Below are 22,125 nucleotides of genomic sequence, written 5' to 3'. Positions count from 1 at the left end.
ATGTTAAAATATCATATGTAAAAGCTCTAATATTTTGACAGATGTTAATCAATGATCATTATAATTTATGTTTATTATAAGGATTATGTCATATATTATTTTTTATAGTAGAAAATAACTTTCGTCTCATCAAAATATTATCAAAACTAATGAAATAGGTCGTAGTATTGCACATTGAAATCATTTGTTTTTGAGTTTTGGAGTTGTATCATAGTCAAATTATATACAATATTGCTGTCACCTACTTGACCGTAGATTTTTTAATTTTTTTTCTAAAATTTCATAAATAATTTAAAAAACATATATATAAATTAAAAATTATAAATAAAAAAATCGCATACTACAAAATTTTGTGTATTCAATTTATAAATTTGTCTGACATATAATTTTTTTAAAAAAATTGCTATTATCATCCATTTTAAAATATTAAATAAAATAATTATACAATATGTGAGACAATGAAATTAATTGTTTAACAGTTATGTCTTAAATTATATATTATGGGAGCTGATTTTGGAACATATGTAAAAAAAAAAAAAGTTCTGATTTTGGTTTCAGTGTTCCTGAAAACCATGGTCGAGTTTACCTTCAGACTCTTATTATCCAAACCTTAAACATTCTTAGTAGATATTTCAAATGCCACCAAATTTTTGTTTATTGAATGTATAAATTTGTTTGATATATAATTTTTTTTTAAAAAGTGTTACTAAAATCTTTAAATTTCTTATTATAGCTAAACTGTTTGAATTCTTTTAAGATATTCATATTTTATGTATTATTAATATATTAACACTCATAATTATTGATAAAATTTCTCCTAAATAATTATTAAACTTTTTATTTTCAATTCTTAGTTACAAACCAAAAAATATATTAGTATTAAACTTCATATTATTATATACTTATCGTATTATTCTACTTATTGCATATATAATTAATCTTTTCATATTTTTTCTTGTGATACTATAATTTACTTAATTAGAAAATACGATAAAAATAATTATAAATTTGCATTAAAATAATAAAATACGATGTAGATAGAAAATTTAAAAGATAAAACATTTAAAGATAATATAAAAATGAATTATTTGAGAAAATTAATTAGGAGTTACATTTTATTCTTGAAATGATATAAATTACTACCATCAATGTAATTGTAGTGATAATTCATTAGCAATTTGTTCGAATTTTACATATATATCCTTATTGATTTTTTGGATTTTTATTAATATGGAGGACATTTATCTTTCATATATATAATTTTTTGAAGTTTTTTTTTTAAAATTTATATACTTTATAATGAGTTATTTCATTATGAATATAACTCAACTTTATTTCTCTCACGATTGGAAAAATCCACACATTTGTATGTATGTAGAATGAAATATTTTTTTTTTAAAAGAAATAGAATGGAATATGACATAATTAAATATTATAACGAAAAAAAGATAAAGGTAGACAGTCAAAAACATAAAACTATTACCATAAAATGTAGTTAATTAGTATTAATTATTAATTAATAGATTAATTATAAAATTATCACATATGTTACTGGACAATGAAAAGAAGAAAACATCTGAAGATTAGTTATGTCCATTCACAATTGAAATTTTTTTCAAGTATCCTTATATAGATTGACTTCAATTTTACGCAAGCTATGCACTGACAGATAAGATATGCACACATGTATTTTTTTTTTCTATTTGCTGTCATAAAATTTAAATCTCGTGTTATGTCTGCAACATTTACGGTTTTTGGTAGTCTTATTAATTCAGAAGTTTGAATATAAGATAAAGCACACCTGCATACCTTAAAACCAACACCTACATATATTCTACCTTAAAAACCAACTATACTTTTAATATAATGGAGAGTTGAGACCCTCTTGGGAAGACAAGGAATGGTGACCACTATGTCTCTTTGAAGGAAATGCCGACGAATTTCTGAATGAAGGCCTCTTCTTGATATGCTGAAGAGTTCTTTTCACATAAAATGCTCGAAATTTTGGCAGAGCCTTCTCCTTGAATTTTAGAATACAGAAGAACAGTAGTCTGTAAGTTATGAGAATGGCTATTACCACTGCTAAGTCCCACCATTTTGAGTGTTTTTGTGAAATTCCCATCACAGAATAGAGGACTTCTTCTCCTTTCAGTTTTGGTTGACCAAATATGGGGGATTCGAACTCGATCCCAATCATGTCATTTTTATACGCACCCTTTATTTATCAGTTAGGCAAAAAAAAAAAAAAAAAAAACAAATTAAAGTAATCACATTAAGGAGAAATGTTGAAAGCAACACAGAAAAACTTTAGCTTTACCTGTAAGCCCCATGTCATGTAATTAATATATGAAACCGGGAATCTCCAAAATGGCTTTGGAAGCTCGGGAAGGCGCCGGAAAAAACCAGATGTTGCCATCATAATGCCCTACAACTTACAATTAAAATAGGCATTGGAGACAAAGTTAGAGTATGGAGAGGTGAAACTCGGAATACTTACCATAAAGCCTGCCCCTACAATGACCCCCATCAGAAAATTGGGGACGATTGAAGCCACTACCATCATGCAGCTCTCAACTACTGCTATACAAAATAAAAGGTCGACCGTGGCGTACATATAGTGGGAGAGGCCAGAGTGATACTTCACCATGAAATAAGTGATGGATGCTGAACTAAAGGACATTGTTACCAAGAATGGAAACGAAGAGATGAAGTTGGAAAGAACAAACACTCCAACACCATAATGTCCTTTGAGCCTTTCTTTGTAAAATATCTGTTTATGCCATGATACCGAACATCAGGATCTTTAAGCTGCAAGTTAGTATTTTACAAGCCACTAACTGGCACGAGGGTGATTCTCACTATAATTGATAATAATGTGTGAGAGACATATTTACAAAAATTCACTTTAAGTTGTGCTTGGATTGATATATTTGAAATAATGGATTTGAAATTTATTTGATTTACTTGAGTGTACTACATTCAATTGAATTTCAGATCCAATCTACATCAAGTTAAGTATTTTCAATAATAATTATAGTAGATTTCATACAATGTCGTCTGAAATCCATTTCTCAAAGTTTTCTTCAAATAAAAACAAGACAATCTTAGTGAAACCTTAGGTTGTTATTGGATGGAGGATTTCACTTGAATATAGGGGTATGATTTGAGAAATCCATCATAATTACCGTTACATTCACATAAATTAATAAATGGATGGATTTGAAATCACCCGATATTAATTCACCAAATAATTGAATGAATTTGAAATCCGAGACCACTTTACAACTGGTAGCTAATGCAACTGACCAGTTCATTAACATTCAGTTAGTGGCCCAAGTTGCCAGTATCCCATTTCTACTAAAAGGCACTGGCAAGGATGTTACTAATATTTGATTATACTTTTTAAATTTCTATTACGCGCTGATACCAAGTGAGATTATTTTACCTTCATCTCTTCAATGAATGATGGAAATCCTCCAATAGTCATGAATGTCATGAAACCCGACACAAATCCACCACATGCTGCCCTCGCTAGAAGCGCATTATACTCGGTTCCATGTCCAACATTGTAAAAGACAGAGCCAACACAAATGGACACTGTTATATATACGATGATTCTTAACCAGTAATACCCAAAATCTCTAGACATATTGGTGAAAGATCTGTTTATCAAAGTTGAAAGTTGCTTCCACCATGTTGCCTGGCTTCCTCTGGTTTTTGCGAAATCAATTCCTTGCTGCAATATATTTCTCATCAATAAGATTCTATTAACAAGGGTAAGAAACATCATATAAAACCGATTGGTTTGTCTTTAAATTAGTTTATCGACTCTCAAGTCGTATAAGATGCTTACAGAGGATGAGAATTTATGGACTCCAGTTCTCACTCTTGCTGCGATTTTTGAGCTTCGATATTTATGAAGAAGCCTTGCTCTGATTTCTGTAGTTGCTATTTTAATGAGCGGGCTGGGATTATCTTTTAGATCCTGCATGCCCGGCGAAAAGTAATATGGTCATCGTTGATTCAGCGGTGTTGGGATTAGCTTTTATCTGACAACATAGGGATTTGAAGGTATCATTCACTTACTTTTATTCTTTGAGCTCCTATCAAAGTTTTGTTTACACGATCAAAGTCTGTGTTTATACTACGAAGAAAATGGTCTGATGGATTTCTTCTACTAGGACAAGGGAATCCCGCATCAGCAAAGAACTGTAAGAAAACTCACATGACAGGCATTAACAGTTCATAAATGTTAACGCAAGTCTTCTTTTTAAGATTATTTCAATTTTTGTACCTCTAAGGTCATTTTGGTTTCCCCGAAGTAAACCATTTCACCGCAGGACAACAGTAAAAGATCATCAAAGAGGGTGTAAACCTCACTGCTAGGTTGGTGGATGGAGGAAATCACTGTTCTCCCACCAGATGCAACATTCTTAAGAGCTTGAATCACGAAAAAAGCAGACGCGCTGTCTAGACCACTGGTCGGTTCATCGAGTAACAAGAGACCTGGTTTTGTTAAAATCTCCAAAGCTATACTCAGCCTCTTCTTCTCACCGCCACTTATGCCCCTCAAATGCCAGTTTCCGATGAGTCGATCAGCACAGTCTTGAAGTCCCATTTCAAGTATGGAATTTTCTATGATTTCATCCATGTCATGTTTTGCTGTGCTGGTTGGTAGTCTCAACGAGGCCGAGTATTTTATGGTTTCTCTTACTGTAAGTGTCCCCAAGAAAATGTCTTCTTGAGTTACATAAGCCTGACATTTCCATTACAATAAAGTGTATCAGAATTTCAAGAAAAGAGGATCAACATTCATCATTTTCCATAATTTAAACCATGTAACTATTTCTTTACTAAAATTAACGAAACGTTATATCGATAACCGCTTTATTTTCGTCGACAGGACTCAGCTGGTCGATTTTTTATGGTTGTCCGCTCGATTATATTTCAGTGTACAATATAATCACCTCTGGAGGAAAGAATTTATATTGCATTGTCCTTTTATATTAAATACAAGCACTAACGATTGAAGTACCTGTACATTTGTACGTACGTAAACAGAACCATTATTTTTAAGAATACATTCCCAAAGTAAATGGGTATTTTAACAATTGAAAACATTATGAGCACGTGCATAAGGAAACGGGGGAGACGCAAACAATTACGCATATATCTCTAAGAAATAAAATAATAATAATAATAATAATAATAATAATAATAATATGTAAATTTGAGAATGGTGGATACTTACGAGGAGACCAAAATCTAGTGTCCTCCTCCTTCCATTAAGGTAAATATTACCGGTGATAAGTGCTTGACCTGAAACCCTGCCTGCAACATTCAACATGCACATTAACTGCACAACTACCACACACCCAACAGAAGAATGAGTAAATTCAAGTGTCAATTGTTTAAGCAAATTTAGAGATCCTCTGTACGCATGCATTCAATGCAAAACATACGTACAGAGTGGGTTGATTCCATCCCCCTCCCTTCCCTTGTCTTTTTTCAGAAAGATTTCAAAGTCAAATATTATTGATTCATAGGGATGTAGCCGAGCCGAGCTCTTGAATGTTTAAACTTGGCTCGTTTATAATCGAGTCGAGCTCGAGCTTTATTTAACGAATATATGAATGGCTCACGAGCTTAGGCTTGGCCTAAACAAACTTAATAAATGTGAATTATATATTTAAATTTTCATTAAATTAATTAAAAATAAATTATATATTTAAAGAAAAAAAATATTATTCTTATTAAAATTTGTAAATTTATTATAATAAATAAATTTAATAGATTTTTCTATATATTTCATAAATAATATGCAAAATCAATAAATCAAATATCAAAACTATTATTTTTTCATCTAAAAGATTACTCATGAACTTATCAACGAACATGTTTACGAGCTAACGAACCGAATACTGTAAAGCTTGAGTTTGGTTTGTTTATCTTAACGAGCCTCATTAAACGAGCTCAAACGAGCTTTTATCGAATCGAGCTTCGAATAGCTCACAAACGGTTTGGTTCATTTACATCCCTATTGATTCATGCATTTTTACGTGGATTTTCTACAGAGATCTCTAAAAATCAGGTAAAAGCTTAATTTTTCTTTCTTTGTTTTTTAAAAAAACAAAAAACAAAACAAAACTATGTCTACATATTTTTTAAGAAAATTTGGCATGATCAACTACTCTCGTTTCGATTCATTTATTTTCAATGAGTTTTTACTCTTTAAAATATTGCAAACCAGTCTAGAGGTCCTTGAAGAAAATTACTATCAATTTCCACAACTGTAATTGCTGCTAACAGTTTATAACTGTATATATATATATATATATATATAATTAACAATTACATATTAAAAAACTTGTACTGTACAGTATTAATTAATTCATAATCAAGAAAAAACAAACAAATTAAAAATGGTAAATAAGTAGATGAATTGAACAAACATGATATTACTATTATTCAAGAATTTGGCAACTCCCATTAATGTATTGGTAATATATTGGGGTGGTTGTCCCAATTCTCCGTAGGAATTATTAAAAAAAGAAAAAAAAATACGGAAGATTGAGATCAATAAAAAAAAATGATCATTATTAGTGCGGTTCGGAAATCATTAATCCAATATATTTATAGAAGCGAAACCTAAAATTTAAATTTTGATGAAATAATTCATGGGAGTCTAGCTAATCCACAATTGGTATTTTTATTATATATATTTGTGCGTGCAGTACCATCGAAAAAGGTGGTACTTTTTGGTTCAACAAATGTATTCTAATTTCAAAATCATATATGCATATTGATCTCCCAGGCCAGCATATATAAGTATAACTATTATATTCACTTGTACATATTACAGTTCAAAACCCTAATGAAACAGATTTTGAAGGGACGACTCGAGACGAGACAAAAACCATGCACAAATAGAAATTTAAAAAAAAAAACTCATTGATTCGGAAAAAATTAAAACCTGTTAAAGAATCAAGAAACGTGGACTTCCCGGATCCAGAAGGACCCATAACAGCCATGATCCTACCCGGAAGAGCATAACCCGTTAACCCGTCTAACAATCTTCTCGTGGATCCATTCCCAAAACTTGGTAAAATCACTGTTAAATCTTCCCATGCTAAATATGCTGCCGCCCCAATCGGATGTTCTTCTACAGTAGAGCCCTTTTCGATATCCGAGTTTCCATCAACAGTTTCCTGACTCGTCGTTATCTCTATCTCCATATTCTGTGTATGTTTCCGATGTTTATTTTCTTTTCTTGAAGATAAAAAAATGAGGCATGCAGCAAGAATAAGAGTATGGACCCTGACAGCTCGTATTAATGTAAGTACTGCAACTGTGGGCATTTATTGCATGAATGTCGAAGCTGTCAAAAGTGATAGACGTACGTGTCGTGTCAATCGTACGTAAAAGGTTGGTGAAATTTAAAATTGGATGAATGAAGGGGTCGAAATTTATATATATATATATAAAGTTGAATTAAAAATGTATGTAACTATATATGTCTTGAATTGCCTTCGCCTGTTCGTTCAAACTAAGAGTAATATCTTAAGTTGAATTATGTATGTTAATATGAGGGAGTGTTTACATCTTTCAACGTGTTGTTACAATTTGTGTTAGCTCGGCAGGTCTCTGTGACTCTGTGGCTTGGGATATCGAGATTCAGCTGCCTTCCTATGGCAGGATCATAATCACAAGCGACAAGTTTGGAAAATCAATTAATCAATCACGTGCTAACTAGGATATATATATATATATATATTGGTTTTAAAAAAAATTTGGTTTCCTATCATCATTTGAGTTAGGCAAGCATGCATGATTGTGTTGGTAATTAATTACTTGACATGGGAGTTACGTTAGTTGTCACTTGTCAATAGTTATGTCTTTCTATACCGAAGGTTGACAATCATGCACATAAGAGATTTTTTCAAACGTGAAATTAAACAAACATGCTTCTACTCATAACTCTAAATTTTTACGGGAGAAAGTATTATTTAAAATCAATGAAAAAAATTCTAGCATGCATGCGTTGCGATCATCCGATCTGATCATTTAACAATGCTAAAATTCACATGCAGCGTAAAGAACACGACATTTGGACTTTAATATATATAAGAGTTGTTATTTTAAAAGACAATTTCACGTATCGATATTCGTGTGATCAAAAATTAATATTTCTCGGATAAGATATTGTCAATTTTTTTTTGTATTAATCTAATACGGCTAATGCGACTGACTGCCTAACTTTGGGTAAACAAATTAATCTTCTTATTTTAGTTTACAGACATCATTTATTAACGCTATCGGCCGATACGTACCTAATTTGCCTATACATAGAGTTCAAATTGAGTTTTTTTCTTGGGCACACTGACATTTCCCCATCGATATTTACATTTTTGCGTTTCTTTGCTGCACGTGGCGTGGATGATACAAGTCGGTGAGAGATATATATATATATAGTTTATTTAAAATCACCTTAATTTCATTAAAAAAAGAAGGTTTTTTTAGACATATTTTTCTCAGAAAAACGTTTTATTTAAAATCACCTCAATTTCATAAAAAGAAAAGAGGTTTTTTTAGAAATATTTTTCTTTGAAAAACCTAGTCAATCTAAACACACCGTAAAGATAAAGACGGATTCGGGTATATCAATAATTATAGATTAGTGTCCGACATACATTGAAATAACTTTCGTCTCATCAAAATATTATCAAAACTAATGAAATAGGTCGTAGTATTGCACATTGAAATCATTTGTTTTTGAGTTTTGGAGTTGTATCATAGTCAAATTATATACAATATTGATGTCACCCCGATATATATTATATGGTTTACGAGCTCGAAAACGAGCCGAGCTTAAGCCAGGCTTGTTAAACATGATAAACGAGCTTTTAACGAATCAAACTCGAGCCGGCTAGATTAACATGATAAACGAGCTTTTAACGAGCCGAGCTCGATCTTTTCTCGAGCTCAGTAATTTCAATGCAAACCAAGCTCGAGCCTGATATAGAAGCTCGAATCGAGCTCCTCAAACAATCTTAAACGAACCAAGCTCAAGCCTGATACTGTTTGATTTGGTTTGGATCGTTTACATCCCTAGTTTCAGGAATGACCCTCTTTAAGTGCATCAAATACATGCGATTTGACATCTCTCACCTTCAAAATCTATCCACCTTCAAACTCTATCTTTTCATCAGAAGTACTCTTATCCATAATTGCGGAAGAAGAGAACCCTTGTTGCAAAGTTCAAATCCATGACTCCAAGAATTATTAATAAATTTTCTTGCCACGAAATAAAATTTGAGTCATTTAATAAAAGAATAAAGTTAATGTTGGAATGAATATTTGTATGAGTAAAATCTAAAGAGAGAATAGAAAATCATAATATACATGCTCAACCAAATATCTAAATAAAATAATCAATAAATTCAAATAACGTAAATCTCATACCATGATACAGACACTCCATTAATGTTTTATATTCAGACAAAAAATAAACTTGTAAGTGATATCTTGTCGTATCAGTCAAACACTGATTGTAACTATCATGTCAAATAACAACATTCCTTTGGACCGATATATTATTCACATGAATAAACTGAACTACTATCACATGTTTATCTCCGACAAGTGCATATATAATATATTAAATATAGAACTTCCTATGGGCCGAACAATATTCATACAGATCACATACACCCAAAAAAACACTTTGTATTTCAAAATAAATTAATCTCCCCAAAAAAATAACACGATATTTTATTTCACTTATCTATATCAAAATACATATAACCATTTAATAATTTAAAATTTAAACCGAATAAACCTGAACTGTAAATTTTTTTTTACAGTAGGTCTCGAGCGGGACGTTATGAAATTGTGCCCTCTATGTGCCCCTCACTAATGGGCTCATCTAGGACACTTAGGTACGCGCTAAAGATGTTGTGACTGTCCAGGATAGTATTGAACATGCCCTAGGTCGATTTTGGAGAGGATTTTGCCCAATTTTTTTATTTTCTTCTATTTTTTTATAAACAAAAACTAGACATAAACTCAAAATCTTCATATTGAACTTTGTAATTTTCAACCAAAATCTCTTTACCGAAACCAAACTTAACCATATACATAATTGTTTTCAACCAAAATCCTTTTTCCAGATCTTAGGCCATAATAAAAAAATTCAAATAAAATTTTCTTTATCAGATATGAAGCCAACATCATAACCATAAACTTTAAGCAAATCTCAATGATTCAACATGAGTAGCTTTGATACCAGTTGTTGGAAAAAATCCATATAAACACAGAATCCATCATGTCAAATTATTAAGAATTAAGCTGAAAACCTTAATCAGAAGCGTACCTGAAGTCATAATCATTAATTCCTTAGAACGAATCTTGATCTCCTAGATCTAAATGTTCTTCCTTGAAAGAGTCTTTTTATTTTCTCAGAACTTTTTCTATAATGGTTGTAGAGAATATGGAACGAGATAACGCGAGATCCGGAGACTGGCCAATATATAGATAATTTCTATACTTATCTTCTGATATTTCTCTTTTATTTCATCATAAAAACAAAAATACTTTTGCCTCTATACATTAAAGACACACAACATATCCGATATATTAAAGCTCGATCATTAACCAAAATCTAAACCGAACACTTTATATTTTGGGCATCACCTTAACATACAACTCACATCACATAATAATTCACATTTAAACTCATATATTGAATTTGACCCAACAGTTTCATCAAAAGGCAAAAATAAAAACAAATTGAATATTTGTATTATATATGTGTGTGTGTTTGTATTTGTGCAGATAAAATTACAGCCGAAGGGTGGAGCATTGGAAGTTATCCTTTTACTCACTATATAATTGTTGTGCCTAAAATATAATCCAAGAAGCCAACTTGGAAGCCCACAAGAAAAAATCCAATTGATGAAAGCCCAAGAGAATTGCAGTTGGCCCAGGAGAAGAACTATGCGACCAGTCAAGGCCACTACCCAATATGGAAGATCGTGGAGTGATCGTGGAATGCGGTTGAAACTTCCATGTGGAGCGTGACAAAAACAGCAGGAAGGATCAGAGATAGAGCCCGACAAAATCAACACAAAAATCTACAGCAAAGCTCTGCAGAATTCTCTCAATTCTATGCATGTTTATTTCAATTTCCAGCAGTCAAGTATTTGAATTTTTTACATATTCTTTCAACTTTCTTGTAAAAACGTTGATCAAGTTCATAGCAACATAATTATATTTGATGTTGTTAATGGATCCCTCTTGTAATTTTGTCATATTCCTCATTTTTGTTTGCGTTTTTTGAGTCATTTTGAAGGAGTTAGAACTTACGACCGAATCGAGACCTACAACGTTTGGTAAACGAAGTCAGATTATTTCACAATTTTGGCACGAACACGTGTCTGGCACGCCCGCAAATTTTCGAGACAAACAAGTTGGCACGCCCAGTGGGACGCAATGCCTCCAAAGCATACTGAGAAGAGTGAAGGAATTCCTCCATCACTGGGAAAAGTCATCGCTCACAAGAAGAGTTTCAGGAAACTGATGCAGATGGAAGAACGGTTGAAAGGCTAGTACACCAGTTCGAGGAAGAGACTATGAAGGAAGGAATTGCTGTTTCTGGTGGTGATGGACCTTCACTGAACTTTATGTTGGCCATGGAGAAAAAAATCCGCAGTGGTCTCAGAGAAATGACCCAAACTTTCGCTACTGTCATGATGGAATTTGTGGCAGAAATGAAGGAATGGAGGAAGTCAGCAAAAGGGGAGGCTGTTACACCAGAAAATGATAATTTTCGAGAAACTGACACTAAACTGTCTGAAGACCAAGGCCAGGGAGCGGGGAGTTCTCAAGCTGGTGAAAATCGCCGCTTGGAGGAATCACCGACTCTGGGATCTGTTGAGGAAGGCAAGTATACTCCTCCACACAGGAGGGAAGATGAGTTGGGTCCAAAACGCCAAAGTTACAGCAGTGGTAAAAAAGTAGCTGGTAATACGTTCGCTTTGACTCCTCCTAGCATGCATCCGGGGATGTATGGTGATGGGAGAATGCATGTGTATTCAGTTCCAAGTTCGGGGAATAATACTCGGGGGCAAATTATTCCCCATACCCATTACGACGAACTCCAGTCTTGGACTTCGAGATTGTACATGATGTCTTCCAAGAGTTGTATGGCCCAGGGGTGAGGCCAATCAACCGACCAGAGTTCCACAAACCATACCCCGATGTGGTTGATAGTGAAAATCCTTACCCACGTGGATATCGCATTCCAGACTTCTTTGTACTCCGGGGAAGACGGTCAGTCAATCTAGCGTGGAACATGTGGCGAGGTTTACAATAGAGTGTGGGGAACTAGCAAATTTGGATAATTTTTCCAACTACAAGCTGCGTTTGTTTCCCAATTCATTGACTAGTACTGCGTTTACTTGGTATGTCACACTACCTCGGAATTCTATTATGACTTGGCATGACATGGAATGCCAGTTTCATACACAGTTTTTCAGAACAGTACCTGAAATCAGTATAGCGGAATTGTCGAGAGTAGTCCAGAAGCCGGGAGAATCTGCTAATGATTTCATTTGCGAATTCAAAAGAGTGAGGAGTAGGTGCAAAGTTTTCATTCCAGAATCAGAATATGTGAAAATGGCGCAGCGAGGACTTGGCTTTGAGTTGAGAAAGAAATTCCAAGAGATGGAATTTCGCGATTTTTATGAGTTTGCTGCCAAGGTATCAGAGTATGAGGAATTATTGCATGAGGAAATTCATAAAAGGAAGTCTACTGTTGGCTCTTACTTCCAGGAAGTTGAAGAAGTTGCCTTGGCAGAAGTGGTGAATTTTGGATCATGTACAGTCCCGTTGTTGAAGCACAAGAATGAAGAATTTCCGAGAAAAAATGCTTCTCCAGTTCAAATGCCTTATACCTTTGATGCGTCAAAGACAGAAGAAATATTTGATCACTTGGTGAAGAAAAAGTTTATAACATTCCCCCCAGATCATAAGCTGCCCACCAGAGATGAGATGAAAGGAAGAGATTACTGTAAGTATCACAATTCCTTCGACCATAGTACTAATGTTTGTTGGGTTTTCAGAAATATCTTGCATGAAAGAATCAACAAGGGAGTTCTAAAATTTCCCGAGAAGAAAGAAACAATGATAGTGGATGAAGATCCTTTTCTCCCAGTGGCCAATCTGAATGTGAGCAGTACCGATTTGCATTTCTTAATCAATGAGAGGAGAAGGAATGGAGGTGAGGACATGTCCATTAGGCCAGGAGTTACTATAAGGAAGTGTTGGGTGCCTCGGAAAATGATATTTGAGGTTAAGGGGAAGAAAACAGAAATTTTTCATGAAAAAGACATCTATTATAGTGGGAGTGGTGTGCATTATGGTGAGAAGAATATGAGGTATAATAGGGAATCTATGGCCAAAAGGCCAGAGACCCAGTACCTTAGAAGGAACTCGTCTCCTGGGTTGGTGACTAGCGAGAGAAGAAGTTACCCGCAGTTATCCCAGAAGATAATACAGAGGCCAGCACCTCAAAAATATGAAAGGAAACCCCGTTTTGTTGTTCCTCCCAAAGCAATCCCCAACGGCGTATGGAAACGGGTAGAGCATCCAAAGTTCCCAAAACCGCTTTCTCGGACCCAAAAACGACGTTTGTTGAGAGAAAAAGCTGCTGATCGCAGATCTAAGATGGGGGAATCACTCAGAGAGAAGAAAAAATTTGGGAGGAAGGCTACTGAAAGTAGTGAGGAAGAAGAGTTACAAATGGAGGATTTAATCTTAACTCCGGCTCAGATGAAAGATCGATAGCCGGAGACAGATGTTTTATAAAGATTGAATAGATGAGAAGTATTGTTCAAAGTAGGCTGGATAGCCACTTTGGCTAATTTTGAGATATTGACTCGTAGAAAGTTTCTGTAATATGCGAGGAATAGACTTTTAAGCCATTCCCTGCTGAACTTGTTTGCAAATAGTGATGGAGCATCTGTGAATAAATAAAAAGAAAATTTCTTCATGGAATCCTTTGCAGCTGATGTGTTTTTAAGAGAATAATGTGTTGTCTTGATAGCCGAATTGATGACGTGTAGAGTACGTTTATTACATATTTCGATACTTTGATGGTGTTTGAAAAGTATATGTGATAATGAGCAATGATGATAACATGTTGTGATAATATTGAAGAAAACAGGCTACTTAGCCGTTGTTCTTAATTTATTTTACAGAAATCCGGGCAGAGTTTTCCCTGTAAACGTGACATCCCAGAAAATACAAATACATGAAAACAAACCCCAAGCAGCATGTATAAGGTAAACAACATGTTTCCAACAACAAAGTTTGGCTTTCAAGCCACTTTCCCAACTCTACACATCATAAAAAAAAAAACACTTGCCAAACAATGGCAAACAAGTGCAAAACGTACACCTACTATCCCTAGCCTACGTATTTTATTTCCTCTCAATGTATTTGACACTCCGTACATGTATGTTCAGCCGCTGGCAGAGATATTCATCAAAGCTTGGTAATTTTCTGTTGAATTGTCCAGCAGCACTACCATGAGGATTTTTCATCTCCATTGATCTTTAAGGTACTTTCTTGCATTGGCCTTTGAGATAAATTCTCGATTTCTCCAACTATGTTCCTGCGAAATTAATGGGATCACATGAGAAATAATGGAGTGTTGATCAACAAAACTATGCTTTGTGTGTGCTATATGTTGTCATTGATGTGGCACGTGTCATTTCTTTGTGAGATTGAATGAATCTTGCCATTTTGAATTTATGGCTTGCCAAAATTCCAAAAAATGGGATCTCATCTTCATTGAGTTTTGTGGAGCATCACAATTCCTTGTGTTGGGGCATTTCTTGTAAGCATATAGAAGATCACATAAGTTGCACAAGCTATAAACAAAGCTTTGAATATGCACACCAAGGGAGCCACTCTGTTGAGGTGTGAGCAATGGGTGTTGAAAGGTGTTGCTCATCAAAAAACTCATTCAGCCATATGCACAAACACCTTGAGTGCAGCATAAAATGTGGCAAACTCTACAATGTTTTTGTGATAGAAGATTGGGAAAAATGGTGCAATATACCTACCTTGAGAAGGTGTGCTTGATGTAAAGGAGATTGATGATGACAATTTTCAGAAACTTGGATTATATTACAAAGGCGATGTAATCGACGGTTTCTTCGGGAAGATCGGTGGTCGTCGCCGGAGTTTTGGGGGAATGAAATGAGAAAGAAAGAGACAAGGAAGAGGTTCAGGGAAAGCACACTGAGATTTAAACTGTTGGAGGAAGAACATGTGTTCCAGCTGTGAATTCTTCTTCAAATCCATAGAACCATTCTTTTCAACTATATGATTGTACGTGAGCTTTGAATATCTAAAAGATCGAACAAAGCAAAAAACATAGCCAACTTGGTCAAATTGGTCAAAGTAGCCAAATAGCCAAAATGGGCCAAATTACCCATTGGCCCAAATTAGCTAGGGGCAATTGTTGTGCCTAAAATATAATCCAAGAAGCCCACAAGCAAAAATCCAATTGATGAAAGCCCAAGAGAATTGCAGTTGGCCCAGGAGAAGAACCATGCGACCAGTCAAGGCCACTACCCAATATGGAAGATCGTGGAGTGATCGTGGAATGCGGTTGAAACTTCCATGTGGAGCGTGACAAAAACAGCAGGAAGGATCAGAGATAGAGCCCGACAAAATCAACACAAAAATCTACAGCAAAGCTCTGCAGAATTCTCTCAATTCTAAGCATGTTTATTTCAATTTCCAGCAGTCAAGTATTTGAATTTTTTACATATTCCTTCAACTTTCTTGTAAAAACGTTGATCAAGTTCATAGCAACATAATTATATTTGATGTTGTTAATGGATCTCTCTTGTAATTTTGTCATATTCCTCATTTTTGTTTGCGTTTTTTGAGTCATTTCGAAGGAGTTAGAACTTACGACCGAATCGAGACCTACAACGTTTGGTAAACGAAGTCAGATTATTTCACAATTTTGGCACGAACATGTGTCTGGCACGCCCGCAAATTTTTGAGACAAACAATAATATTTTATGAATGTTTCATTTAGATGAATTGATCAAACAATACTACTCCTTTCGTCTCAAATATAAAAATTTTATTTCTTTATTCATATATCCAAAATATATATTTCAGTTTCTATATTTAGTGTTATGTTTTCTACTTTTTTCTTATAATTTTGCCCTTGTTTGATTTCTTTTGTAATTAATAATCTATTTATTTAATTTTGAAAACGTGTTAGGTTATACGTGTATGAATGAGAGTAGTAATGAGATGAGTGACCTCTTGGAATATTCTCGTGCAATCTGTTGATATTGTGTCTTTTGAACTGGTTGACTAGGTGATTAGCCTTTGGTTTTCAATAAGCCGGGAGAAGTTGCCGAGCCCAAAAAAATAAAATATTAATTTTTTTAAAAAAAAAATGGGATAGCTGTCATAGGAGAGCACAAACATCCAACTAAAACAAGACACGACATAGCTCAATGCAACGCACAAAGTAACTATAGAACCTAAAAACGCAGGGGAAGAAATGAGAGAAGAAAAGAACAGCAACCTTCCAGGCTGCAGCACACCACCGTGGCCAGCCGAAAACCTACAATCGACATGCGATGAAGACCGCTTTCCACCCGCATAGCATAAATAAACAATGAGAAGATGCAAATTAAAGAAACAAAATAACAGCACTTGCAGCAACAAATTAATATCAGCAGCAAAAAAGAATGCAATAACAGCAACAACAAAGTGCGCAAAGAATAAATAAGACAGGCAACGGGTAATGGAAAGACGTATATGAACGCGATAGTAAATAGACTAAAATATTAAAAGCATAATAAATACAATAAAATAAATTTATTATAATATATAATACAGTATATTAGTTATAAACCAATACACAAAACAATATTAGAGTTAGAAAAAAACCAATACACAATTAATTGATTAAAGGATAACTCCGACAACACACAATTCAAGTCACACTTTTAATACATATACATATATATTAGATTAGATATATTAGATAAGCCTTGTATTAGTGTAACATATGAGACTTAGTGGATTTGCTTGTTAAGTGAGCATCATCCCATGGGGTAGATTTGATGCTACATGTGGGGGCACTGTCCCTCATATGATTTGGATGGACAAGATTCACACACATATGTGATTTAAAAAAAATTAGTGGACCCCATGTATGTGTGGCTAAATTTGAGCCCTTGATTCTATCATGGGGTAATACCCCTACATGTAAAATGGAATCAACCATCCCATGGATGTAGGTCGATTAGTCCGAAACACATTAAAATTTCATGTGTCTTTTATTTTTATTTTTTTATCAATCGGGCTAATTATGAAAACTAGGCAAAAATGGATAAAGCCATAACAACAAAATTTATTGATATGTTAAGTAATTAAATTTATTTTACAGTTAATTAATTACTTTTGAATCAAAATAAATTCCGATATGGAGTAATTTCAAATCATTATGTTAAAGACTCTCTCAAATCCATATCTCTCTATCAAGATGCGCTCCATTTTAATAAATTGAAGCTATGAATTTCAAATAAGTGTGATTTCTTGGAAGAAAGGATGAAGAATCAATTCTCGTATCTATTCAAAGACTAAGTCAACTCAAGTTTCGAAGACGGAACTTCTCATAAAGTGGGAGGAACTTCTCATAAAGTGGGAGGAATGTAAAACCCATAAACTCTAAACTCGGGATATTATTTTGTAGAAAGTTGTAATAAGTTATACAAGATTTTTGTCTTATTATTTTATTTAAGATTATCAAGACTATCTAAAGTTGAGTAAGATAATTAAATCGTGTGTACAATATCTATGGAACTCGAATTTAAGATGATATTATGCATATATATTGACTTTGGGATAATAAATAGGCCAATATCCAATAATTTAAATAAGGAGATATCTGATAAAAACAGGTAAATTTTGAAAATATGAATTTTGAGACATAATTTCGAAATTTGAGAAGAAAATAGAAGATAAAAATATAAGATTTGAGATAAAGTGAATACACATATGGATCAAGATAAAATGAAGTTCAAGCAAGAGGATAATGTAATATTATATTTCGAAATTTTCATGTATATGTATATACACATATTTAATTTTCGAAAATAGAGACATGTCAATATAGATAAGACTGCATGATAAGGAAATGCATGCATGAGAATTCAAAAGTTTGCATACCAAGATTTCGAGAAAATGAATAGTCCTATTTTAAGGATAAATTACAATAAATTCGAAAATAAATAGGGGAAAATTTTGAAATTTAAGGGAAAAGATTAAATTGTTCTGCAAAATAAAAAATCTACCGGATGCTTAGGTCTGGAATTCAAATTTCATGGCCTAGAAAGGGATCATTTCGAAAATCTATCCAAGGGGATAAATAAAGAAGGATAAATTATCTCGGATTCAAGATTTAATTTAAAAAATTTAAACGCGAAAATAATGCACGCTCAGGTTATCAATCAGCCCTTATATATAAATAGGAGGACCTACACCTGAAAATTTACTCCAAATTTTCAAAAGTTGCTCTCAAGTACTCTCATTTCGAGATTTTTCTCTCTCAGTTCTACCGAATGTCGAAGCTCTGCTGCAGTCCAGATCCAGGAAGGATTCGAAAATCCTAGCAAACGAAAAAATCGTCCTTCATGTTTTTTAACATCTGGATCTAAGGTAAGTGAGCTTCTTTTAAAATTATGTATTTGATTATATGTCCTTCCGTTTTTGATAGTTTTGGTCGAGCGCTGTTGTTCGGTTCCTACCCTTTCTTTATACGATTATCATATATATTTTTGGCACTCTGAGAATTCAACTGAAAATGGGTGAGAATCCCAATACATGATAGGTTATGGCCCTTACACGATTGTAACTATTATATGACATCGCCCCCTTAGCAAAGTAAAAATTAAAGACTGATAGCAGTAAGCCATGTAAAAATGGAGGAATCTTAGTTCCTACGCCAAAATATGTTTATGTTGATTCTGACGATATGTTATGCGAATTATGTTATGCATGATATGATATGTTGTTTTCGAAAATAATGTTTATTTGCTATGTATATGCTCAAATGACCCTCATTTGTTGAGTGAGGACAATATCACTCACACCTTACTCTCCCTCCCTAGATAAGTCAGAAGATCAGTTAGAGGAAGTGAATATGACCATTTTTGGGGCTGGTGATGTACAAAAATAAGAGTTAATTGAAATTATTTATGTTTTATTTGAATTTCCATTGTAAACGCTTTCACGTATTTATTTTTAGTTACGCTGTAAAGACAATTTTATGATTGATTGTAAGAAATAAATTGATTTGGTTTATATTGTACTACTAGACTTGTTGTTTTCAAGTGTGTGGTTGTAAATAATGTCGATATCGACTATCCCTGGGCTCGGGACGTGATAGCTGAGCGTGACCCTATAAATATAGGTCGATTGGTCCAAACCACGTTAAAATATCATGTTTCTTTTATTATTATTTTTTTCATTTTTTTTATCAATTAGGCTAATTATGAAAACTAGGTAAAATTAGGGATGTAATCGAGTCGAGTCGAACTCTTGAATGTTTGAGTTTGACTTGTTTATAATCGAGTCGAGCTCGAACTTTATTTAACGAATATATTCATGGCTCACGAGCTTATTCAAGCTTTTATCGAACCTAAACGAGCTCAATAAATATGAATTATACATTTAAATATTCATTAAAAAATAAATTATACATTTATAAAAAAAATATAATATTCTTATTAAAATGTGTCAATTTATTATAATAAATAAATTTAATAGATTTTTCTATATATTTCATAATTAATGTGTTAAATCAATAAATTAAATATCAAAATTATTATTTTTCATTTAAGATATTACTTATGAATTTATTAACGAACATGTTCACAAGCTAACGAGCCGAATATTGTAGAGCTTGAACTTGGTTCGTTTATCTTAATGAGTCTCATTAAACGAGATCAAACGAGCTTTTATCGAATCGAGCTTCGAATAGCTCACAAACGGTTTGATTTATTTACATCCTAGGTAAAATAAGATAAAGCAGGATAAACAAATTTTATTGATTTTTTAAGTAATTAAATTCATTTTATAATTAATTAGTTATTTTTTAATCCAAATAAATTCCTATATAAAGTAATTTCAAATTATTCCGTTAAATACTCTCTCAAATTTATATCTCTCGATGCCTAGATGCACCCTTAATGGTGCGCTCCAATTGAATATATTAAAGTCGTGAATTTCAAAGAAGTGTGACTGCTTGGACCATCTAGTGTGGGGCCCTTAGCTCCTAATCGTTATTACAACACAATCTGATTAGGGTTAACTAATTACAACGAAAAACGAGTTTAAAATTTCTTTACAGTGAGCCCGAAATATTTCCTCTACAATTTAAATACTAAAAATAGTATTTAGTCTCACATCATAAACATGCTCACACGAACTCAAAACCAATCATATACAAACAACTCATATCCTCGAGATATGCCCTGGTATATAAATACATATACATATATACTGGGAACAAAGCATAAACCTCAACTCAAACTGTGACTCCCTCCAGAAGTACCCTCTCCGGTCTCCTGATAACCTGGAGTACCTGCCATTGTCCACACACAAAGACAACAACAGCCCCCCTTGGGGGTGAGCAAAGCTCCGTATGGAACAACCCCAATCATATATATCACGGATATCTAAACTATGATATATGGGTATGCAATGCATGTATGTCGTGGAGATATCAGGTCAAATGCCCATCCACTGAGCACATGTCAGAATCAAACGACTCGCTATCAAATCAATGCTCGAGCTGGCACACCGGCCTCAATAAGGGATACTCGTATGATAGCATCGACGAAGCGCCATCAAATCCCAAATCTCATATCCAATCATCGGGGCCACAAATGTCTATGTTTTTAAGCGTCACATAATACCAAACATAGCATTGTGTTCACAAACCCCAGAATCCAATCAAATCATATCAGGGTATCCAAGGATCATAGCTCAACGTGCATGTCATGTATCGATGTATGCATCAAATGATGTGTGTTAACAAAACATTTATTTTATACATCGATATCTCAATCTCAATGTCATGTATGCCACATCAATCAACAAATAAGGCATATAGACATGTATTCTCATTCCAATCAATCAAATCAATCCAACATATATCATATAATACAGATACCTGTCGTATGTTACCCGGTCGCAATATACCTCAATTCTTCGTTTCCAGTCCACTGTAGCTTTAGATTTCAGTATAAAAATCTATCTACATCAATAACATATTCATTTCAATCAATGACATCATTCAAATTCAATAGTACAAGTTTCAAATATCTTTTGAAACTTTGAAAATTCATATCAAATTCAAATCATAACATAATTCAATTCCGACTTCAAAACTTAGTTTCTTGTCGGTTATTCTACCGCATATATTTATCAGAATTAATAATAACTGACAAATAATTCCTCAATATCAATCCAACGATTAAAATTCTCTAATTATAATAAATTGAGAATAATTCAAAATAACATCACTATAATCATCTCTTATTCGTTAGAATCATACAATATTTCAACAATTTTTAATTTCTGTATGATTTAAAAATTTGTCGGATTTATTCCAAAAATCGACGGATTTCAAACATCACCAAAAATATAAAATTTATACCTCAAATCGAAGAACTCGTGTCAACGATCCCAGAACTTCAAATTAACATATTTATTAATTTCTTATGTCTATGTAATGAAAATTGTGATGAATATGAATTCATTTTAATTTCATTAATCAACCATTAATTCACAAATCAAATATCTATTTGCAAATCAAATCTTAACATGTTTGGGGGTAAAAATGTGATTCCTAAAACTATAGGGGCTAAATATAATAGGGATGGACAAAAGAAGTAAGTGAACCCCACGTGTTACATTACATATAAAAATTGGATTAGTTTTCCATATTTTCTTATCTGCAGAAAACGGACAGCCAACCCAAAATTGGTGACATACAAGAGACTGAGGCGTGGTATC

The 22,125-nt window shown here is 33.3% G+C and overlaps 1 protein-coding gene across 1 annotated transcript; it reads right to left on the bottom strand.

Annotated features, from left to right (window-relative positions):
* Window positions 1-1,348: 1,348 nt before the first annotated feature.
* Window positions 1,349-7,301, bottom strand: LOC142529708 (ABC transporter G family member 12-like). Its single transcript, XM_075635318.1, has 9 exons — window positions 6,974-7,301; window positions 5,252-5,331; window positions 4,295-4,756; window positions 4,087-4,209; window positions 3,854-3,985; window positions 3,446-3,736; window positions 2,498-2,770; window positions 2,318-2,425; window positions 1,349-2,215 (listed from the first exon to the last, which is right to left on the bottom strand). Exons 1-9 carry the CDS (start codon window positions 7,233-7,235, stop codon window positions 1,859-1,861), a joined length of 2,088 nt encoding a protein of 695 aa, XP_075491433.1. The 5' UTR covers window positions 7,236-7,301; the 3' UTR covers window positions 1,349-1,858.
* Between the last annotated feature and the right edge of the window lie 14,824 nt (window positions 7,302-22,125).

The sequence above is a fragment of the Primulina tabacum genome, chromosome 16 (genome assembly GCF_025594145.1).
Source record: "Primulina tabacum isolate GXHZ01 chromosome 16, ASM2559414v2, whole genome shotgun sequence".
Classification (NCBI taxonomy): domain Eukaryota; kingdom Viridiplantae; phylum Streptophyta; class Magnoliopsida; order Lamiales; family Gesneriaceae; genus Primulina; species Primulina tabacum.
The sequence above is the reverse complement of the archived record's forward strand: the minus strand, read 5'-3'. Positions and strand labels throughout refer to the sequence as shown.